General features: G+C 40.4%; 2 protein-coding genes across 10 annotated transcripts in view; both read left to right on the top strand.

The window, feature by feature from the left end:
- The first annotated feature begins 274 nt into the window (after positions 1-274).
- Positions 275-10,926, top strand: NSMCE4A (NSE4 homolog A, SMC5-SMC6 complex component). 3 transcript variants are annotated; one of them, XM_027805495.2, is made up of 11 exons: positions 275-923; positions 2,110-2,190; positions 2,779-2,909; positions 3,968-4,125; positions 5,977-6,076; positions 7,390-7,480; positions 7,940-8,034; positions 8,819-8,867; positions 9,595-9,686; positions 10,244-10,329; positions 10,842-10,926. In XM_027805495.2, the coding sequence occupies exons 1-10, from the start codon at positions 641-643 to the stop codon at positions 10,322-10,324; spliced, it is 1,161 nt and encodes a 386-aa protein (XP_027661296.2). In that variant the 5' UTR covers positions 275-640; the 3' UTR covers positions 10,325-10,329; positions 10,842-10,926. The 3 variants fall into 3 exon arrangements, with proteins under 3 accessions (XP_027661296.2, XP_027661297.2, XP_005439260.2); XM_027805496.2 differs by having other exon boundaries at positions 10,666-10,926; XM_005439203.4 differs by having other exon boundaries at positions 10,244-10,926.
- A 472-nt stretch (positions 10,927-11,398) lies between these two features.
- Positions 11,399-22,121, top strand: part of ATE1 (arginyltransferase 1) — an 86,974-nt gene continuing 76,251 nt past the window's right edge. For 2 of the 7 annotated variants that reach the window (XM_055719940.1, XM_055719942.1), the window contains exons 1-6: positions 11,901-12,096; positions 13,090-13,153; positions 13,496-13,558; positions 14,266-14,369; positions 15,186-15,458; positions 21,200-21,429. In XM_055719940.1, coding sequence (XP_055575915.1) covers positions 11,994-12,096; positions 13,090-13,153; positions 13,496-13,558; positions 14,266-14,369; positions 15,186-15,458; positions 21,200-21,429 — 837 coding nt within the window. In that variant the 5' untranslated portion in view covers positions 11,901-11,993. Of the gene's footprint in view, positions 11,704-11,900; positions 12,097-13,089; positions 13,154-13,495; positions 13,559-14,265; positions 14,370-15,185; positions 15,459-21,199; positions 21,430-22,121 lie in introns of those variants that run through there. The other 5 variants (XM_055719941.1, XM_055719937.1, XM_055719939.1 and 2 more) reach the window with 5 other exon arrangements.

Here is a 22,121-nt window from a genome sequence, read left to right as displayed (position 1 = left end):
TAGACCTTTATTCGAAACGATTTACGCAGGCGCAATTTGTTTTCGGACGAGCCAAGGACCAGATAGTGGGCTGAGAGCAGGGCCTCGACGCGGCCCGCCCACTGCTGCGTTCCCGCCCTTTTGCCTCAGAGAGCGGCGGCCGGCCCGCCCACTGCTGCGTTCCCGCCCTTTTACCTCAGAGGGCGGCGGCCGGCCCGCCCACTGCTGCGTTCCCGCCCTTTTACCTCAGAGGGCGGTGGCCGGCCCGCCCACTGCTGCATTCCCGCCCTTTTGCCTCAGAGAGCGGCAGCCGGCCCGCCCTGAGGAAGTGGCCCTGGCCGCCTGGGCAGGGAACTGCCGCCCTGTCAGGCACCGCGGGCTCTGCTGGTCTCACGTCCCGGCAGCGACCTCCACGGGGCGGCCGCGGCAGCAGCAGCGCCTGCTGCGGAGGGGAGGGGAGCGGGCCGTGCCGTGCCGTGCCGGCCCCGGGCCCGCCCCGTGGGTTTGGCCCTCTCGAGCCGCCGTCGCAACCGGTAGCCGGCGTCTTGGCGCCCTCGGTGCCTCCTGCGGGGCTGGGCTGCCGGGGCGGCAGCCTCCCGGGGCGCCGGCCTGCCGCGCCTCTTCCGCGGTGGCTCGTGAGGGCCCAGGGCGCCGACCAGCGATGTCGGAGGCGGGTGGAAGCGGTGATCTCTCCTCGCGGAGCTCGGGCGCGGGCTGCGACCGCCTCTCGTTGCCGTCCACTTCGCGCAACGGTGCCGTGCCCCAGCGCAAACAGCAGCGGCTGTCGGGCCGGCACCGCCCGCAGGCCTCCGGGGAGGAGGGCAGGGAACCCGAGGTGGCGGAAGACGAGCCCGGGCAGCCGGGCAGCGCCGAGGGCGCCGGCGATGAACGCAGGAGGAGGATGATCCGGAACCAGTACCGGGAGCTCATCTACAGCGTGCAGCGTAAGCCCGGGGTGCAGCTCCCTTCAGGGGCGATGCAGCATGCTGTGGGGGCCGGCTTTGTCTGGGGGCCAAGAGTGGGTGCTGTGGCGGTCGTTTAGGTGCTAGGCTGGTAACCTGGCCGTGTTGGGTGAGGAACTCCTAAAGCTTTCGTGGGAACTCCAAGTTCCTTGGACTGTGTTGAATTTTTGGGCCAGTAGTTAGGTCGCAATTTGTTTCCCGGGAAGTATTTGCATGCCCAGGGGCAGCAAGGCTATGAGGGATTTACCCATATGTAGCATATATAATCGCATTGATGCAGCGGAGCAGTGTCAGCCTTGGAGATACACTGAAAGCCTTTAAATTTTGCTGCATGGTGTTTGAGCTTTCATTTCAAACTGCAGGTACCAGTATCTGCCCGGACCAGAAAGTTATTCTTAGGCTTTACAGCAAGTGCTAATGGATTTTTAGCACTTCTCTAGATGGGTGTGTCAGTACTTTTCCTTTGTATGTTTGGAGTGTGCTGCCTTTCTTATGAAAGCGTAACAATGGTTAGTTGAGTAAGCACTGCCAAGTTCAGCAGCATGTTGTTTTCTGCATGTTTGCTAAATTTGTAGGGTTTTCTTTACGAGAGAATACAATGCAGTTTATGGGTGATGCAGACTGTGTTTATGCAGAACTACAGTGGTGTGTTAGTGCATAGAGTATGGTATATGACCTTACAAGTGGTGCTGAACTGAACATCTGAAAGCCTTGTTATGTACGCTGTTGCATGTAACTGACATGGTGATCTTTGGAAAGCAAACATGCATGCTTGGTGGGGGCTCATTTGTTTCTTTCATGGAAGTCTTTAATAACTTGTAAGATGAATAACATGCAGAAAACCATGGTATCTGGTAGCTGCTCTGACACAGATAGAGATGCTTTACTGGAACCAAGAGGAATCTGGGATATGCTAGCATAAGTTTGAGCATATAAATCTTATTCCATTGAAGTAAATGGAAAATGATGAGTTTAAACTGAGTTCATGCATAAGCATTAATAAAAATAGAGCCTACATAATCTTGCAATTAATGTACTATAACTATATTGGGTATTTTTGTGTGTGCGATGGGCTATGAACCAGCCAGTTTTGATTAAGGTGTAAGTATGTATTTCTCGATGCTTCTGTATTTAAGTAATTCAGCATTGCATTTGTGTCCCTTCCCAGAAAATCGTGAGGATATGCTGAGTTCAAAAAGCAACAGACTGACAGAAGCTTTGGAAGAAGCCAATAAACTGTTTAGTGCAGGTAAAACAAATTCTGTGGTCCTCATTAGAGGTCTTTGCTTGAAAGCTGGCCAAGAGTGAGGCGATAATGCCTTATAAACAAAAAAAGGACAAGAGAATAAAGTTGTTCCAAGTACTTTGTCAGAATTATTAAAGTATAACTTGAAATAGATATGTTTAGTTGAAGAGGAATTGTTTGAATAAGTTGATATGAGACATGAAGTATCATTAGTGTTTGTTTGCACTTAGAAATACTCCTTGCTTTATCCTGACTAGAACAATATATGTAAGTACTACATATAAAAGATATCAGTGTAGAGAGGTTGATTTCTCTTGGAGCGGTGGAAAATATATCAATGAAATACACATTTTATTGGTTAAGATAACATGTTACTTTTCCATGCTTGCCTTTGCAAGTGTCATCCTCTCCTTTTTGCTCCATTTTTTTTTTAATGAAAATATTGTAAGGATTATGTATGAGTGTGTTAGGGGTCATTGCAATAATATGAGCTACGAAGCTTTATACCAAGGATAGTCTGTATGCTAAATTTTTTATACATAATTAATAAATAGAGTAAATTTTAAATACATAAAATCTTTTCTGTAACAGTTTCCTGTGCACGAGAGGCTGCGCTGGATGCCCAATTTCTTGTCTTAGCATCAAATCTAGGAAAGGAGAAGGCCAGTGAGTTGCACTTTGGGATGACGGCATTTGATTCACTAGCATTTGCGGAAGACTTGGTAAGTTCCAGGCTCTGAATTTATCAACAATTTTGCTGGAGGTTTGCCCTATTTGTTACAGAATCAGAGAAAAAAAAATATTATCAGCCAACACATAACAGTTCTGAAGGAATTTTAAAATTTTCGTATTGATTTCTGTGATTAACTTTCTGGTTAATGTTGTTAATAGTTTTAAACTATGTATTAAGCATTTTCAGTATGCGTAGGGGAAAATCTAACTTAAAATGCAGACATCTTGCCCATTGTGTTGTGTTGCTGATGCTTTTATCACTGTTCAGTTGGTTCATGCTCTTAAGGTAGTCTTGTGCACTTTTTTTATACTCGCTGTTTTGTAGTTTCCCAAAACCTAAGTAGTTTCTTTATCCTGTCTGCAGTTTTATATGTTTTTGGATTCTTAAGGCATGGTGTCACTGACATGCAATGGGAGCTTGGATCACTTGTGTGTCTTCAGACTTGACAAGTTTTGTGTCTCTATTGTGACTGGGTGGAAGAGTCAGTTCAGAACAGCTTTGAAGCAGACTCCCTGCCAAAAATTTTCTCTGATGTTACAGCAGATTAGTAAGGAGTCTTTGGTCAAGTCTAGAGCTCTGCAATATAAAAACAACATCCAGTTCAGTTGCCTTATTGAAATTTTTCCAGGGGAAGTCAGGATTGGTGGATTTGGAGTTGGGCCAAATAAGTTGTGTTTTGGTATTTGAGGAGCTGGGTTTCCTGGAAAAGTGCGTGTGTGTGTGTGGTGTTCAGAAACTGTGAGACATCTTAGTTTTATAGTGCAATTTAAGTAATGCTTTGCTACTTCATACATCCTTGAAATTCTCTTGGAATGCAGGCAGTTTTATTTACCTATAGCTCTTTATTTCATTGTTTGCTGAACACAGCAAGTCTGTATGTGAGTGTTCTTCTGTTTGCACAGTATCTTCAGGAAAGTCAAGGTTCTTATGCAGTGATATTAAATATTAATCTTGCAGGATAAACACCATAATACTGTATTTCATCATTAATGTAGCTACTAGTATTTCTTTTAAGTGAATTTTCATTGCAGCTTTTTCCTTTTGTAGCTAACCTTCATGGGTATAAACCGCATAGAAAAAGAAGAGAATGATGGTGATTCTGATTGTGAGGACATTTCAGGTGGCTATTTAGCTTGTAATGCCTGGCATAAACTGGGAGCAGAAGCAGAACAGTACTTTAGAAGAGCACCTTCTTTTCACTATATGTAAGTTTATTTAAGAAATTGTATTTACTGCAGCAAAAGCTAGTGGTCTTAATGGATTCTTATTTTTAATGCCCTGGGCTTCAGTAGAGTTTAATCTTAGGTCGCAGATTGTCATGTCAACAAGAACTTTTGTGTGGTGTTTATTATTATGGTACAGTGAACTACTTGTCTCCAAAATATTTTATAATATTTCTCTCTTTGATTTTGAATTGGCTTGGCTACAATCTGCAGCCAGAATTATGGATAGAGATTTTTTTTCTCTTTTCCAGACAGTTATGGAAGGTCAGTCCATCAGGGTCTATGTCTTTTACATGATGACTCTATTATCATGAAAAGACCCAACAATTCTTGTATGTCTGTGTTAATGGGTTGCCTTTTACAGTGTTGTTTTCTGACTCTGCCTTCAGAAGAAATTGCCTGATTTCTGGCAAGTGGCCTTATGCAGAATCAGCATCATCTGTCCTTATGCCTAGGCAACCCACTTAGTAGGAGCCTTTTTATTTGCTATCAAATGACCCTTGGTCACCTGGCTTATAGACAACACTCCAATTTAAATCTCTCAAAGTCAGCCTACAATAGCAGGATCTACTTCAATTTAATTATCAACAGTAGAGCTGATAGAATATTATTCAGTTGTCTATGCTTTTAAACTGGTTCCACCCCTAAATGCATATCACTGTAATTTTAAGAAAGCTCCTGACTATAGTAATTTCATCATTTTTGATGATGATATCATGTTGGATAGCAGATATTTAATGCTGGATAGCTAACTGAGATATTTCAAACTTCTGTTTGCACTTTCAAGCTGTAAGCTCTAAACGATAAGTATATTTTCTGATTACTTTTATGATCTTAAGATAAAACTGGCTGCAAGAAAGACTTTTCGCATTAGTTGCATTTTGACATCTTAAGTAATGATGAGCTTCTTTTGATGGAGGTTATGTGAATATTTGCAAAGCATTAATTTTAAATAATAAAGTGTAGTTCTCAGTTTAGGAAAAGACCTACTTATTTTTGACTCCACCTATGATTATCTGAGGCCTGAGTTTTGTTTTTTCCCCAAGATAAGGCCATGACTTCTGAAATTGAGCAGTTGCAACTCATCCAAGGTAGGGAAAAATGTGCTGCAGAATTTTTGGGTACCTGCTGAACTAACTTGGATTGAATCTCAATTCACCCTCTCTCCTTTAGGCACCTAACTTGGTGGAGATCCAAGGCAAGGCAAGTTAGGAGCCTGGGTTCCTTGTATAGTCAATGAAGAGAGGTGAGCACTTCAAGAAAGTGCCTAAATCTAGCACGTATATTACATTCACATTGTTTAGTGAGAAATGTTGGATCTCTTTTTAGTGTACTGAATGTTCTATTGATAGGCTGTGTTTTAAAAATTTGTGGATTATTTTTTAAAAGAGCTTACTGCAAACCTGAGCTTATAGAAACTAAACAATAGATGAAAAAGAGGTAAATATTGTACGGAGAGAGTTTTCAGACAGAAAAATTCGTAATAAATTCAAAGAGAGATATTGGAGGATATGAACCATATTCTTTGTTTCATTTCTTCACTAAAGAGAAGTAGATTTAAAGTTTTCAGTTCGAAAGAAATAAAATCACTTGGATTAATTGCATCAAATTTTATACCTCTGTTGATAATTCTGGTATGAGGCTGCCAACTTATATTGGGAGCAACTTTTGGGGATGGTTGTTTACAGAAGTCTCTAAATGTGATGAGGCTTTATTTTTAGCTATCAGTCATTTCTTTATACTTTATCAGGCGATCAACTGCTCAGTATATAGATTTCTTAGCATATAATGTAAAATGTATTTCCACATATGTGTTCTCTTTATTTTGATTAGGTTGGGATCTTTCAAGTCTGATCCTCCTGTACCAAGGCAACGGATTGAGAGGCAGAAAAAGACTACTGGAGGAGAAGAGAAACGGGCAATGCCTGCTCAGGTTTGTAGAAGTGGTATCTTGATTAATTATTTGTTATGGTGTAATTACTGCAATTGACTTCTGACTTTTTCTGTTTGTGTTGTTTTGGGTTTTGTAGTTACGAACTGTGTAGTACTAAAGGATTCAGACTTCATTATCAGGCTTCTTGATTTATATGGAGTGCAGTTTCTCAGCGAGTGGAAGGAGATAGGATTTACAGACTGATGGGTTTTTTCCAAGTTCAAATTAGCTCATTTGTTCTGATGTCATTGTTTTGAAAGGAAACTAAAACCCCCACTTCTCTACATTAGCATGTTTTCAACCTTTATTTGAAGAGTGTTTAACAGTGTGTGGCATTTGCACAGAAATGTGGTTAACAGCATCAAACTAATGAGCTCTTCCCTGTTTCCGTTTCCTTATGTTCTCTGTCTTACTCTGGCAGAAAGGCAAAAGCCCGAGAACACTTACAGGAAAGCTTACATTTGAAACTTTGAAAGAATAAGCCACATTGTTACAGGGAACCTCTGGCAGATAATGCCAGGACATAAGGCAAAATGTTGAGTATGCCTTTTTAAATACATCCTACTTCATAATAATCCAAATAGTGATAGAAATTATTCTGATAAAATTTGTACTGGGGGGAAGAGGAGCTGGAGGGTTTGCCAGAGTTGTTTCCAGAAGTGACTGCTCTTTGTGGTTTGCTTAGGTCAACACCAGCACACGTGTTAATCTGTGTTAGATACATCATTACGTGTGAAAGTTCCTGTAGTTTGCTTTATTGTAAGGTGGTCAAAGGGGAAGTGTTAGCTAACAGGAATAGCAAACGGATTCCTGAAGATTGTACTTGAAAACTGAACTGATTATAGTACTTGAAGGATGATTGGAGTACCCTGCTTTGCAGGCAATGAACAAATCTGTAAAATGGCAATAGTTGTGTCCTTTGACCATGTCAAACTTCATGCCATGATGTTTCTTACGTGTCAACTTAGGTGTCTTTTCTGGAAAAAAGTTAAAGATCTTAATAACCCGCCCTTCTATGCTTGCAAGTTAACTTCTTCAGTAAACTCATAGACTGTACCACTAGGGGTAACCCAGTTCCACAGAACTATTGGAAGGTAAGCATAGACCTGTAAATAGGCCCAAACCACAAAAACTGTGGCCTTTCAGTTTCATATTGTAAGGTGGGAATTCATTCCTAAAGCACTTTGGAAGTTGTCTAATGCTTACATAAGTGTGTCTGTAACTGTGCATGTGTGGCATAGAGGACAAAATTATCTTTTGTGTTATGTCTTAAAACAGTGGTTAGTTGAGGTGAAACTGTTTCTTTTTTCCAGTTAAAAAAAATGGAGGAGTCTCATCAGGAAGCTACAGAAAAAGAAGTAGAGAGGATCTTGGGATTATTGCAAACTCATTTTAAAAATGATCGTAAGTATGATTCAACTAAGCTTTTAAAGCATTAATTTGAGAAGATAAATGCTGTTAATATTCTACAGTTAAGAGTGGTTAAACTACAAAATTAGGTGGAGTTTGCAAGTAAAAATCCTTATGTTAAGGGATATACGCTGACTGTATTTTTTAATGAACACTGGTCAGTTGCTGTTTGACTGCAAAATAAATTTAAATCCTACTCTCCCTCTTATTACAGCATGCCATTTTTTAGAAGGCAATAAATAGTCGTAACGTATGTATATGTGTGTGGCAAAAGGTGGAAGGAAATATGCTCTAGACATTTTGTTTGTGTAGGCAACTAGGAATTCAACAATGTAACTTAGTTGACATAAACATTGTTAGCTTTTAAAAGGAGTTAAGTGTTTGTTTACGTAACTGGCTCTGTGAATACCACCTGTGGTTTTTTTTTTAACAAACCCATTTCTGCTTCTCTAGCTGATACGCCCATTTCCTTCTTTGATCTTGTGATTGATCCAAAATCATTTCCACGCACTGTGGAAAACATCTTTCATGTGTCCTTCATTATAAGGGTAAGGCATGACATGTTCTTGAAATCTTATTTTAGATACTGGAATTATCTATAAATATGGATTCGTTGTTTTTATGGCTTTAATATTGACAGATTAGGATTCAAATGTTAGGAATCCTAATTTGTTTTCAACACACAGTGTATGATAATTTGGTAAATGAATAGAAAAGAGTTGACAGACTAATCTTTTTAAATAAGATTTTTCTACTACAATCAATTTACCAACAAAACAATAGTGAAACTTTTGTTGTTAATACACTTTTTGAAAAGGGATTCTAGCTTACTTTTTAGTGTAGAAGAGTGCTCACAGAGTACTGAAGAGTTACTGAGGTTGTAGGAAAGTGTGTCAGTGCAGTGTTTTATGTTCTTGTTGAGTCTGTAGATTTGCATATCCAGCTATACATAGTTGGTCTGATAAGTAAAATGAATTTGGGAAAACAGAAAAACTTACAGATATATTTTGACTAAACTTAGGTTTGTAGTGAAGAGTGATGTGATTATGAAGGGTTAACTCAAGTATACTTAATGAATAATAATGATTTTTTAATAAAACATTTTTTTTATAATCCAGCAGTTGCCAACTGTCCTGTATCAGCTGCATGCTTTATGAATAAGTGCAATATATAAATAATTTTTCTGATTTGGTATGCCAATTAAGATTCTTTATCAATATATGTACCTGTTTATGATTATCTAATATATTATGTTAAAAATAGGAAATCTCAGTGCACTGTCCTAATTAGATGGCTCTAATTTCTGAAACTTTAAATCCTATTGTCTTTTAGGATGGTTTTGCAAGATTAAAGTTGGATGATGATAAATTACCAATAATAGGTAAGATCTAATTTTAAAAGACTGTGATTGTTTTTTGTTACAACATTGGAAAGTAGCTACATCTTAAGTGTTCACAAAGTTTGAGCTATGTTTTTAGCTGCAAAAGTAGAGATTTGGGGATATGCAGTGAATGTATTTGAAGGTGTGAAGAGGTGTATGAGAGGAACTGAAAGGATGGACTTTCTTTAAATATCAAAATATAGGAAAAGGCCATTATGCTGATCTATAAAAATTAATTCTATTGATAGAAATAAAAGGTTATTACCCTTCCTTTTATGGGATATTTTTGCTAATAAGAATATGAACATTGTTATGCTTTGCTGAGAAAAGATATTTTTGTGTGTAAGAAGTCTCCTTTGTCTGAGTTGGGGAGTGCTGCAACTTCAAAACGGTTGAAAAGGAGATGTGTATATGTGTGTATATATATGTATATATATATGTATATAATATATGAGGTCTTCCCGCAGAATGTCAATGGAATTAAGACTTTGGCGAGATTCCATGAAAGATTAAGTACTTGGGTCTTCCTGGGACTCTGAGAAATGTTAGTTCATATATTTTTAGGAGGAAGACTAAAGAAGTTTCTTTAATACATGGTACAGGCTATTGATAGAAACTAACTTAGTGGAGCATATACAATTTATTTGCCTTTTGTGAAACATTTGTGTTCCTGGAGGAAAGTGACTTTACAGCTGTAAAGGTTATGAAAATGCTGTATTTTGAACAGAGCCGTCAAAAGACAGTGAGCGAAGGGAGGGTGATGGTGGTGCTGGAGAACGGAACCAGGTTGTCATATCTCTGAACCATCAAGAATGGAAGGTATAATACTTCAATTTTTTTTCCCCTTAAGTGTAAGAACACATCAGGGAGCTATGTTGTTATGTACTCCGATGAGGATAGGTGTTCCTGTATATATCATCACTACATTTAATTTTATGGGTTCCAGAACAATCACAAATCTGTGCTTTTAACTGCAAGAAAACTGAGAATTGGGATAGCAATTTTATCTTTGATCCTTGAAGCCTGTTCAGTTTCAGTGCTTTTAAGTTGGGCAGTGATTTGCCTTTACTGTTTTATATGAGCGCTGCATAAATATGGATTCTGTTTCTGCCCTTATATATGATATTTGCTTCTAGAGGGGAAGTTCTCCATACAGTTTCCTCGCTGTTTGTGATAAAATCTTACACAAAAAGTAGTTTTTAGCACAAGAAACTCTCCTCCTTTGTCCCTTGCTTAGAATGTGCAGAAGAAACTTGGTAATTTGAAATAGTACTTTAGTATGAGAGACTTTGACTACTACCTGGTGGTAACTGCAGTTAAATTGAAATAGTTCAGCTCCTGTAACTTGCGTACTCACTCCTGTCATTTCTCACCAGGAAATTGTAGAAACATATGAAATAACAGAACCCATGATTAGCTCTCCTCTTAAAAATGAAGATGATATGGACACAGCTTAATTCAAGTAAGTTCTTCTAATAAATCAAACAAAATAAGTATACAGTGTCTGACTTCTTTATGCATGTGAAAGAACTGCAGGGAAACTACCTGTGACTTAAAAAAATGTAGAAAAACTATAAGCAGGTAATTGTGTAATGTCTGAAGCGTTTCTGAATTCTTGATCTCTTCATGGAATGAAACGTATGCAGCGATTAACTGAAAAAAAACCACTTTATTTTTACATTTGATGGTCAGTTAAGTGATATGCTTCAGTTAATTTTTGGAACTTTATACTTGAACATGGAATGCGATGCTATGTGGAGTCATAGCTTAGTTTTTGTACTATTTAACCTACTGACAGCCAGTGTTGTTAATGGAGTAATCTGAAGAAGGGCGTAGGGAAGCAGGAAGGGGAGACAGCCTGGTTCCCTCTAAAAGCCTTTCAACAACAGGATTCAGTTCTTGTATTGTAACACTTCTTTGGTAAGTTCCACATCTTAATTTCTTAATTGCCTTTTCTTGTTTTCTTTCCCCTAGGTGCCTTAAAGAAAATATGTTAGTGTTTCATTCAGAGAAGTTTTTATATGTATATGTTGTAAAATTAAATTTATTTTTATTGGAACATTTTGAGCTGTGTTGTTTATACCCATCACAGGGTTATTACCATATACTTTCTATTTATTATGGCTTAGTTTACTACTTTATGTGAAGTTTACTGACACTTCAAAGCTTTCACGAAAAGGAAATGCTATCCCCCTTCTTTCATCCCGTCTCTCCCCAACAGCAGCCTGCAGGTGGAATTTCAATGGTTGTCACGGCAGAGATGTTTAGTCTTGTTACCTAGATGATCTTGGGTGCTGCGGGACAAATGGATGCTGTCTTTCTGTTCTTTTCTGGAAATAAAAGGCTTGAGTTTGGCAACTTGGTCGCGGTTACTGATGGTAACTCCTCCTTTTGCTCCTCGGAGGACCACTGTCTCTGGAGGTTTTTTTAGGATTTCTTCCTTCCTTTTAACACTGGGTAGGATTTCTGATTCAAGCAGCTGAGGGTAGCAGGTATCCGCCGTTAGGGCATGTTTCTGGGGGGTGACAAAACGTGCCCGGGCTCTGAGGGTTTGTGGCAACACTGTGACCATCTTCGGTCACCAGCAACAGAACTGCGGGCTGTGCGTTCATGCAAATCCGGCAGGCGGGCGGCGGCCTCGGCCGGGGGACAGGCGGCACCGCGGGGGGCGGCGGCCTCCCCCCCTGCTCGGTCCCGGCGGGGCGCTGCAGCGCAGGGAGGCGGCGGCGAGCGGGGCCGCCGGGCGCGATGCCTGCCGCAGTGGTGGAGTACAAGGGCTGGAAGGAGGGCTACCGCTGCGGCTACTGCGCCTCGGAGCGCGGCAAGGTCTCCGCCGGTAAGCGGGAGGCGGCGAGGCGGGCCGCGCCCCTGCGGCGGCAGCCGCGCCCGGGAGCGGGGCAGCGCGGCCGCCCTCACTAAAGATGGGGGAGCTCGCCGGGGCGCGCGGGGAAGCCGCCGCAGCTGCCCGCCGCAAACATGGCGGGGCCGCCGTTTCCTGTGGGCGCTGACCGTGCCCTGCCCGTAGCAAAGATGGCGGCGGCGGCTGTTTCCGGGCCGGCCGGGGCAGCGCGCAGGGTGCTGTCCTGAGCCGGGCGGTGTGGCGGGGCGCGGGGGTCACGGGGGGAGATGGCGGCGGCCGGCGGCTCTCCCAGCATCGTCGAATACTTCGGCGGAGAGGATGGCTACCGCTGCGGCTACTGCAAGAACGAGACCGGCAACCTCTCCCACGGTGCGGCCCGAGGGCAGGGCGGGCTCTGAGGGCAGCCGGCGGCGGGCCGGGCCGTGCCGCCCCGGTGCCCCCGGGGCTGGGGGCGGCCTGCGGGCGGCGGGTGAAGGCGGCGGTGGGGCCGTAGCGTCCGCCGGCAGCGGGCAGCCGCCCTTCCCTCTGGAAGGTGCCCGGCGCTGGGGGCTTGCGGGGCGCCGAGCCCCGCGGGGCGAGGCGGCGGCGGTGCCGGGAGCCCTCCCGTCCCGGTCTGCTTTTGTAGGTGTGTTTCTCCGCTCTGAGGGCAAACGGTCAAAAACGAGGGAGCGCTGTGCGGAGGGTGCAGCGCTGTGCTTGCTGCTGGCGCGGGCTGTGGCTGGGCTCTCCCCCTCGGCGTTTGCTCAGCCCAGCGCGGCGCCTCAGGTGCAGCTGCCCGGCCTGACCCGCCGCCTCAGCGCCGCCCGGGTTAATCCCTGGGTCGGAGCGTGTCTGCCTGGCGCGGCCCCGCGGCCCTAAAGCTGTGGCCAGACACGGCTGGCCTAAGCCCCTTTGCTGGGGAGCCGGCTGCGTTCTCTTGCCCGCTGAGGAGGTGGCGGGCCCGGGTTTGCCCCGGCAGTTGCTCTCTGAGGAGTCCCTGGGAATGGTCTGTGCCACCTTGGGCTTGTCACCCAGTGTTTCCGAATGATTTTAACAAAATTAAGGAGCAACTGTATGTTATTTGATTGGTGTATCTTTGGGAAAGAGAGCAGGTGGGGAGATAAACTTTTAATTTGTACAGCCAGAGCAATATAGTTGGTTGCATCCCAAGATTTATGTTGGTTATGGTGGCTTCTTTTTATATTCAGTGTGGGTGTTGAACTTGATAATTTGTGAGAATTACAAATATACCAAGGAAAAATCCTTGAAGGACACCTATTTGCCATTACCTGCTCAGATTTCCAGTGATATTTCTGTGGAACTTCTTGTATTTTCAAGCACGACTGTGGTCAGTCAAGTGTGTTACTGTATTATTTATTTCAGGTATGTGGGCACATTCAATGACAGTTCAAGATTACCAGGATCTCATAGACAGAGGATGGCGAAGGTAAATTTAAAAAGAAAATACAAAGCTGTCTTGTTTAGATACAATTTAGAGTCCAGTTTTAAAATTAAGTCGGTGGAAACAGTTAACTAGTTTCTATTACTAATCGAAGTGGAACTATTTGTCCACTGCTCTGGCACTTTTTGTAACGTGATGCTGTTGAACAGGAAGATACGTTATTTTAGGAGGAGAGTATTTTACTGTAGCAGTAAGAAGCTGAAGAACTTGCTTCAGACTTGTTACTCATCATGTAATATTTTGATATTTTAACAAAAAAGGTTTGTCTTCCATTTATTTTGTAGTATAAGCAACAAAAAATCAATACATATTTATTCTTGTTTTTAGAAGTGGAAAATACGTCTACAAACCTATCATGAATCAAACATGTTGTCCTCAATACACGATAAGGTAAGAAGCTCAAAATACATGACTGTAAGTGATTTGACCACTTCAAATATGTTGAACCAGTTGTGTTTCCTGCTTTAAATGCATAATACTTGGAAAGTTTATCAACTTGAAATGGTACTTTGAGTACTCAGTATATGCTGTTGTGTTTGTGCATAGGCGCATCAGTGGCTCTGTGATGTTTTCCTGTAAGCTGAGTGTGTACCCTTGCCTTTTGCTTCTGGGTTGCAATCCAAAGCAAGAGTTCTGTGATTGCTGTCTTGTTCACTGGTTGCAGGTGAACCTGTGTGTTTGTGTCCCACAAACACCGCTTTAATAGCCCAAATAAGAGAGGCCGTCAGTTGAATAGGCATGAATCATTCTAAATATGCTTTTCTGGTATTATTAGTTAGTGTCAGTGCTGTATCTATAAAATAGGTAACTGAAGAATTCTAGTGTATTTGCCTCCTAGGAAAGCTTTTTTATGCAGTGCTTGAGCATATTTTAGTGATTATCCTGATATACACACTAAATAAAGAATGATATTGTGTGGTACAAAATGATTTTATTAACTCAAAAATGTTGATTAAATATTTGACCACTTAATATAGGGAAATGCAAAAATAATTAGAAAATAAACATACAGTGTAACTTTTTCAAGCGGTTCCTTAACATTTGCTTCTGAAAAAATCTTTCACAAAGTAAGTGGTCATAATTTTTTTCTTTTTAAGGTGCCAGGCTTTGCATTTTCAGACTTCCAAATCTCACAAGAAAGTTCTGAAGAAAATGCTGAAATTTATTTCTAAGGGAGATGTTTCGAAAGCAGTGAGTGAAGGTAAGAATTTTTTAGTGTTTGAAAACCAATGTTGATATTTGAAAGGATGACGTACCTACTTGGTTGATAGAACGGCTGGTACACTTCGATATGTTTATATGGACGCTTTTATAAAGGTCCACGTAGGTTGTGTCTTTACACTGTTGTTTTGCATCAAGAGCACTGTGTAGCCCAGAGACCAAACCGTGCAGCTGACTTGCTCTTCTGAAGAATATATTTCCTTACGTTTTGCATAGACCAGCTTATTTTCTTTTTCATTTCTAGGTACGTGCTTACTTTCTAGCTGGGTGCTGTAGAGGTTTAGATCCTGTTTTCACCTCTGTCATAAAAGCAATAATCTGGAGAGGACTAAGCAGGACAGTGGGTGGCAGAGAAAAGGAAGAGCAAGCAGGAAAAAGAGAGTTTTTCTTCCAAGTGATTGAACAGTTACACCCCGTTTATCCAACACCAAAAGTAGCTGTTCTCAGTTGTGGTGAAACTTGTTGCGTTGGTTCTGAATCATAATTTGCTTCTTGTGTGTGTGTGCGCGCGCGCTAGGTTTTTTGTATCTCTGTTGTTGTTGTTTGTTTGTAGTTATGGCATGAGATTAATTGCTCTGTTTTAGTGGAGAAGTTAAAACTGTTCTCATGAATGAGTTGGTGCTAGTAATTCAGGATTGTAAAGGAAGCTTTCTGTTTCCAGATTATCACAGTCACTTTATCTGTTGGAAAACAGTTGTAAAATTGAAAATGAGTTCATTTACCGTAAAATGTTAATTGTGCAAGGTGTGAGCTGTGTGTTATATATACAGAAATTCACTCATGTAATTATTTACAGAAGAGCCTATGGATTCCCATATAGAGGATGTGGTCCCATGCGATTTTGCGTACAAAGGTGAATCTCGTGTCAGTCAGTCTGAACTGACTCCCTTGAGTGTGGATCACACAGAGAGGGCAGAGTATGAAGATGAGGACGCAGGAGAAACAAAAGAAGAGGTGAACGTGCAGAAGGTGGAATCAGGTTTTCCTCAGATAAGTGCAGATAAAGATACACCACTCCTTGGAGAACCATCACGTTCAGCTAAAATTGTTCCTGCACCACCGAAGCCAGGTAGTCAAATTTCTTGTGGTAATTGGAATATACTATCATGATTGCACATGTTGGTGAAGTCCTTGTTTTTGTCTTGTCTAGTAAAACAATAATTGTTTCTTTTTGTTCCTTGTACTCTTCCCAATTTGTGGAATTATAGTGTATAAATTGAGAGATACTGCATGTTACTTCTTTTCTTAGTTTTTTTCTGAAAGTTGCATTGATCTTCATTCTTGCTTTTCTTTTTTTATCAGCTGTAAATGTGTATTCTCAGTAAGTAGTTTTCTGTAAGCTATTTAGATTGCAGTCACATTGATCAAGGTGGTTGAATCTCATCAGACATAGGCACTAGTTTCCAGTTTGGGATACATTTGTGGGCAGAATAAGAGGTATATCCAGCTTTCCCTTTCTTCTGTAGGATGTGGTGACTCAGGCTTTAAGTACCTTGAGGTATGGCTTGTAGAATCACGGAATTTCTCAAGCTGAATGGGACTTGTAAGGATCATCAAGGATCAACTCCCTGGTTGTGCAAGACAGAGCTCGATACAGCTCTGGCTGGTGCTGCAGCAGTGCTAGCGACTGAGTTAGGTTAAGGCTTAACCTTGTCTCTGTGCAGCAGTGGGAGATGAGTTTAAGACCCAAGAAAAACACCTGAGCTATTATTGTTCTTTACATTTTTTCATTTCTGCACGCCATCTTGTTGGAATACAAATTGTAGTGCTTACACCCTGTGCATACACCCCTGTGAATAGCTAGTTTAAGACTATGGTTTTTGTGCTTTCATAGACTATTTGCCACAGATCTAACTGGCATTGGAAATACGTTCAGTATGTTGTCATGTTGGTATTTCATAGGCTTAAAGGAAACTGTGTAGCTTTCTGGTGATTTACAAAAAAAAGAGTACAGATTCTTCTGGTCCTCTGTGAAGAATGACATTTTCTAGGTGAGCTTTTTCATCTGTTCGGGAGATTTCCTTGTTTTAGATTTTGGCTAACTTGAGATTAGAGGAACAGTTATCACTGAAGGGTATGAAATTATGTAGTAATTTCTCCTTTTTTTTTTTTTTATTTTTTATTCTGTGGACTTAATGTTACATTTCTGCAAGGAAGTGCAGTAAATATGTAGAAGTAAGGCAATCTTTCTTTACTACTTATGCATTTATACAATGCTACAGGTCTTGCGTTAAAGACTGAAGGTAAATGCTTAGCATTTCTACAGTTTTTGTGTAAAAGTACGTGAAATATTGGTGGCATTTTTAACATATTTTTTAGTATAATACTGATTTTAATAGTATGATCACTTCTTTCAGTATGGAAGTTATCCCTCAGTCAAGCTTTGGAAATCTTTACAATTACAATACTGAAATGCTGCCTTTGGGCTGAATTTGATCATGAAATCTTTACCCTAGAAAAAGGTAATCTCATTGTCAGTCATCTGACTGTAATTTTTTGTGTGTGATAGGTGTTGTGGTACCCCTTTGTGTGGCAAGAGAACCTGGAATCTACATCTGCTTGCGATGGTGTTAAGCTTTTTGTGTAGCTTGTTGTGACAGGGCAGACTGTGTCGCAGCTGGTGGGTGATCCCCTGTGTGGTGTGGTCATACCTGTTGCATGTGCAGGGGAGTCCTTGAGGAGGGTCCCTGAGGAAAAAAGTAGCACTGGAAACCACTGCTGCCAGGATATGCTCAGAGTGCTGCGAGTTGCCTCTCCTATGGCTTCTCTTTTTAGCTGGCTACGTTCCTGTGGGACATGTGTGATTTCTGGAAGGAGGATGGTAAGGTGTGGATGGATTATTGCAGAACAATTAATTTCACCAACAGCCAGCACTGGAAGAGAAGGTAGGGTTGCTGACAGGCTCTTTATGGCCCAGAGGTTGCAGGTGAGGCAGCCTTGTCTTACAGATCGTGTTTTCAGTTTAGCATAGCCTCTACAATGGCCTGCCGAGAAAAATAAAGGGCAGTTTCTGAGCTGCAATTGGCCAATGCATAGCGTATGATGTTAGTTAAAATCCTAACGGAGGCTGGATGTTATAGAGCTTCTGCATGTGTTGGGACATCCATCATACTAATTCCTAAATTCACTCACCTATTACAAGTTGTGCCGGTATTTATGAGAACGTCATTTACAAAGATATTTGTCCCCTTCTATAGTTTTTTTTTTTTTTTCTTAATGAGCACTCATTCAAATTGGATCAGATTTTCACCAGCTTAACAAGCAATTTTGCATCTGATCAAAAAGGAGGGTTTTCAGAAATGCTTGATGAGAAAACCAGTAGTGCTGCACGAAAGCAGTACTGTTACATGTTCCTGGAAAACTACTCCAGAATTTTTTAGACTGTATTTTATATTTTGATTTTATAAAATGCAGTCAAAGCTTTTATAGCCCTTGTATAGTTTATATGACTTCTATTTGTTGTGCAAATTTTCAAAACCCTCTTGTTTTGCAAATAATTAATGAAAACCTTTGGGTTATGTAAACTCAATTTGGAAAGCAAATTAAGTGGACATTGACAGCAGATGGCAGTCTTGGGTAAAGCTTATGAGTGTAACCTGCCATTGTTTTGAAAAAGGTGAGGTATGGTCTTCAGTTATGTTAGAAATAACATTGGGTAAACCTTTAAATACTGAAAATAGAGATAAAGAAAGCTTGAAATGTTGTGCTGTGTTTTGGAAAAAGGTTTTACAGAGGAGAAATACTCATTAGTGTGTGTCTTTCTGGAGGTTTTAAATGAAATTTAAAAGTGAGTAATAAACGGATCAGAGAGCTTACTGATCTTTAATTTTTATTTTTTTTTTTAGGGTAAGTGGTGTCACAGGTCAAATTTAGTTTAAAATTTTCCAGCTAGAAAGATGTTTAGTTTTCATCTTGGAAAACTTAGACTTATTCCATAATAAGATTGTTTAATTGCATTTTTATTCCTTTATAAACAAAAAAGGTCATTGTCCTATAGAAATAATGGGCTGCTTCTGCACAGTTTCAGATAGAAAAGAAGGTTTGCTTATGTCTGTAGGAACATTCATTTTAAAGAAGTTCTTCTTGGTAACACAGCTTATAGAAGATAGGAGACATGAAACAGATCTCAGTATGGATGAAGTACTCATTCTTCAAATGTATCATGAGGATTTTAAATAAGCTCTTCCTCTGATTTGTTTGCCTGTAGACAGGTCACATAGTGTCTGTAATTTCCTCATAATATTTGTTCCTTTCTGGTGAATAATTTCAGATGTATGGATGAAACAAATACTCAAAAAACCTTAGCTGAGAGGTAAGAACACTTGATCATAAAATTTGCTAGTGCAACCGTAGGATGTATTAACAGTGCCAAAGTGGCATCGGCTCCTTGTCAAGTCCCTGAGATGCTCTCAAATTTCAGCTGTCCTGGAGTCTATGTGGAGAAACCAGCCTGGGACTTCTCTGGGTGAGCCACGAAGAGCTTGCTACTAACTTGCCCCAGAAGTGCCCTCATAAACTCTGTAAATTCTGTGTGGTATGCACATTAAAAAGAATGGTTTACAGTCTTACTGATACTTAAAAGTTTATCCCAGCATAAAGTATTTTGCAAATTTGTGATATATCTGTTGGTAAAGAAAGATGCAGGCAGCGGCTCTGAGGGCTGTGATTCTTGACAGTTGAAGTGACTCTAAACACACCAGTGAGCTTTCTAAATACCAGTGCTTTCACCGTTTCTAGTTTGCAGAAGGATACCACTGTTCCCATTGTCCATGAGAAGGTCTGATGCGGGTAGAGAACACGGAAAATGTCAGTTCTGGCTAATAAGTTACTGCTGAGGAGGAGGAAAGAAAGATGTAACTGTTTCATGGGAATCCTGGAAAAAACAATTTCCATGTAATTTCCAGGCCTTTAAGGGAGTAAAGGAATTTATTTATTATAATTATTTAAGGGAATAACTACCGCTTAGCCTGTTTGGATTCCACTTGATGTGTTATAAATATTAACAGATTTGTAAACGTATCTTCTTTCCAATGCTTCAAATGAAAGTACTGTTCAGGGTACTTTCCCATTTGAAAAGGTAAGTCTTTCAAAACTTGCCGCTGCATCTTTTGCAAATATGTGGAGTTCAGGAGAAAGCTGATGGCATAAAAGACTTATTCAGCAATTTGTCATAAATATTTATTACAGTTTTGCTTCTGTGCAAGATATGACTGCATTTCCCTGTATGGGATTAGTTTTTTCCTCTCTTCTTCTCTTTTTGAAATTTTTGATATTGTGGCTCTTTTTTGGCCTCCAACTCATCTACCACTGCCCTAAAAAGTAATAAAAAGATACAGAATTAGAGTCACATTGTATTACGTTAGCTGGCTGCTTATGCCATTTTGAGTACAGCTTTCACTCTGTATGGAACTTGGAACAGCAGCTGCTAAGCTGAGACAGCTATTCCTTGAAAATTTATTATTTCTTCCAGCAGTGGAACAGGTTCATAGAGCTCTTGCTCAGCCGGAGCAAGGTAGGTGTTCAGTGACTTGTGTGTGCTACATGGAAGAGCCAACAATGATGTACAAATTTTTGGCAGAACTGGAAGTGTTAAGAAAATGTTTATTGCTTTTTGTAATTTTTACATATTTGAATTTATGGATTTACAATCTGTATCGATTAAAATCATGCTGTCTAGGGAAATAGCTACTTGTAAGTAGATTATGTTTGGTAACCATCCTTTCAGTGCCTTTAGAGGGTAGCATGGGGACTAGGTATCTTATTGGTTTGAAAAAATTCTGTATTAATTTGTCTAGTACTGGCATTCCCATATCTTGACACTTTATCTCGTGTCAGTGTCCAACGTATAAAATTATCTAGCCGCTTACTTGAAGAGTTTGGACCACTTCAGTTTTCATTTGTGCATGTCTTTGGATTTGTGTTGCTTTAAAACTAAGTTCTTACACTATGCTATAGTTCTGTGTACTATTCTAATATTTATATGTACTATTTTCTATGCTGAGATACTTGTTTTCTAGGTTTGACTTCTCTTTTAAGTAAATAACACTTCAGAAATAGAGCGTTATGAATTGTTGATCTGTTAAAGATAGCAGCAAATTGATAAAAGTGAATTAATTCATAAAACCAGTCTGAATGTGATATTAAGCAAAGATGTAAGCTTATGTGGCCTTTTAAGTTTCTGTTCCATGATGTTAGTAGCATTGGCACTGATGAATGGCACTGGCATTGGCAGTAGCTCTGTATAGTGCGTAAGGATTCCAGGTGACAAAAAATAAATGCTTTTTTTGGTGTATTTTCTGCAGGAGTCTGTTGTTTAGCCACCTGAGTTTTTAATGTGGTAGAATAATTCTCTGTGAATTTGGCTGCAAGGTTTTGTGGTTGTGTTTTTTCTCCTTTCGGTGTTTGAAGCTGATCCTGTAGCTGTTTGAATGTAGTACACCATCATACCATACATTAAACAGGAGCTTTTCTTTGTTTCCGAGAGGGGGATGTGGCAGAATGATTTAAGGACAGACTTTAGCAGGAAGTCTTTTCATTTTAGTTTTTAAATATATCCTTGGCTCTGGGGTGGAATCATGGTCAAGGTGTTTCCATATTATAGTGCTGCCTTAAACAGCTGTAGAGGAAGAATCGTTGCAACTTAGCTTGGCATCGGGCATTGTCGGTAGTTGTAAATGTGGAAGACCATGTTATGTTCAGACCACAGTCTGCAATTAATGGTGACTTTAGCCATTTCTCTTTGGTGATTACGTAATAATTCCATGTGTAGTGCAAAATGTGGTGTTTAATTCTTTGCCTGTACCCTTGTAGGGAAAGGGGCTGATCTGAGCAAGCCACCGTGTCGGAAAGCAAAGGACATAAGGAAAGAAAGAAAACTGCAGAAACTCCTTCAGAACCAGATGTGCACAATTGAAGGCTCTCAGCTTCAAGCAGATCAAGTTTTCCTCTTGCAAAACTCTAAATCTAAAACAAACCAGCCTAAAACCATTGAAGACTTCATTTTTGTCTCTTTACCTGATGATGCACGACACAAGTTAGAGGTAATGTCTTGTTCACTGTTGTTGGAAGCAAATTAAGGAAAAGTCTGGTTAAGGAGTTTTTGAAATGCTTAGGTGTTTAGTATCTGTGACTTTATGGAATATATATGGTGCAGCTGAGCTCTGTGTAACCACAAGAGGGTACTCTGGCACTTGCAGTCAGTCGTAGCAGAGCTCAGTACAGTTGCCAAAATAACTTGCAAATTGATTTCATACAGTCTGACTTGAAAATGAAAGACTTTGAATTAACTGAGTGTTGAATGATGAGAAAGACTCAATATTTAGTTCTGCAGTATATAAACAGTTAACCTATCTATGCTAATGAATCTTGACAAAAAAGCAGTAACTGTTCATAAAATTAAACAGATAAGATGGTAGCTGCTGTTTATAAACATCATTGGTATGTGTTGATGTCTTTGGAAGCAGTAAAAGTGATGGTGGAAAATTTTGCTTACTATACTGGTTGCCATTAAGTCTATTATTAATATAGAGACAGTAATCTGGAAGACTTTTGGACTTTCTAACATTTGTTAATCATAAACTCATTTTTTTCTTTTTATTTTTTCTGGAAGCTGGAAAACTATTTGAATATAACTATTTTCCTGTAGTTACTGATTATCAATGATGGTATTGAAAATTAAAAGATTCTCTGAATAACTGACAAGAAGCCATGAAATCGATCCGTCTCACTAACT

Source organism: Falco cherrug, chromosome 9 (genome assembly GCF_023634085.1).
Source record: "Falco cherrug isolate bFalChe1 chromosome 9, bFalChe1.pri, whole genome shotgun sequence".
NCBI lineage: Eukaryota > Metazoa > Chordata > Aves > Falconiformes > Falconidae > Falco > Falco cherrug.
This window is presented reverse-complemented; position numbering and strand designations above follow the sequence as displayed.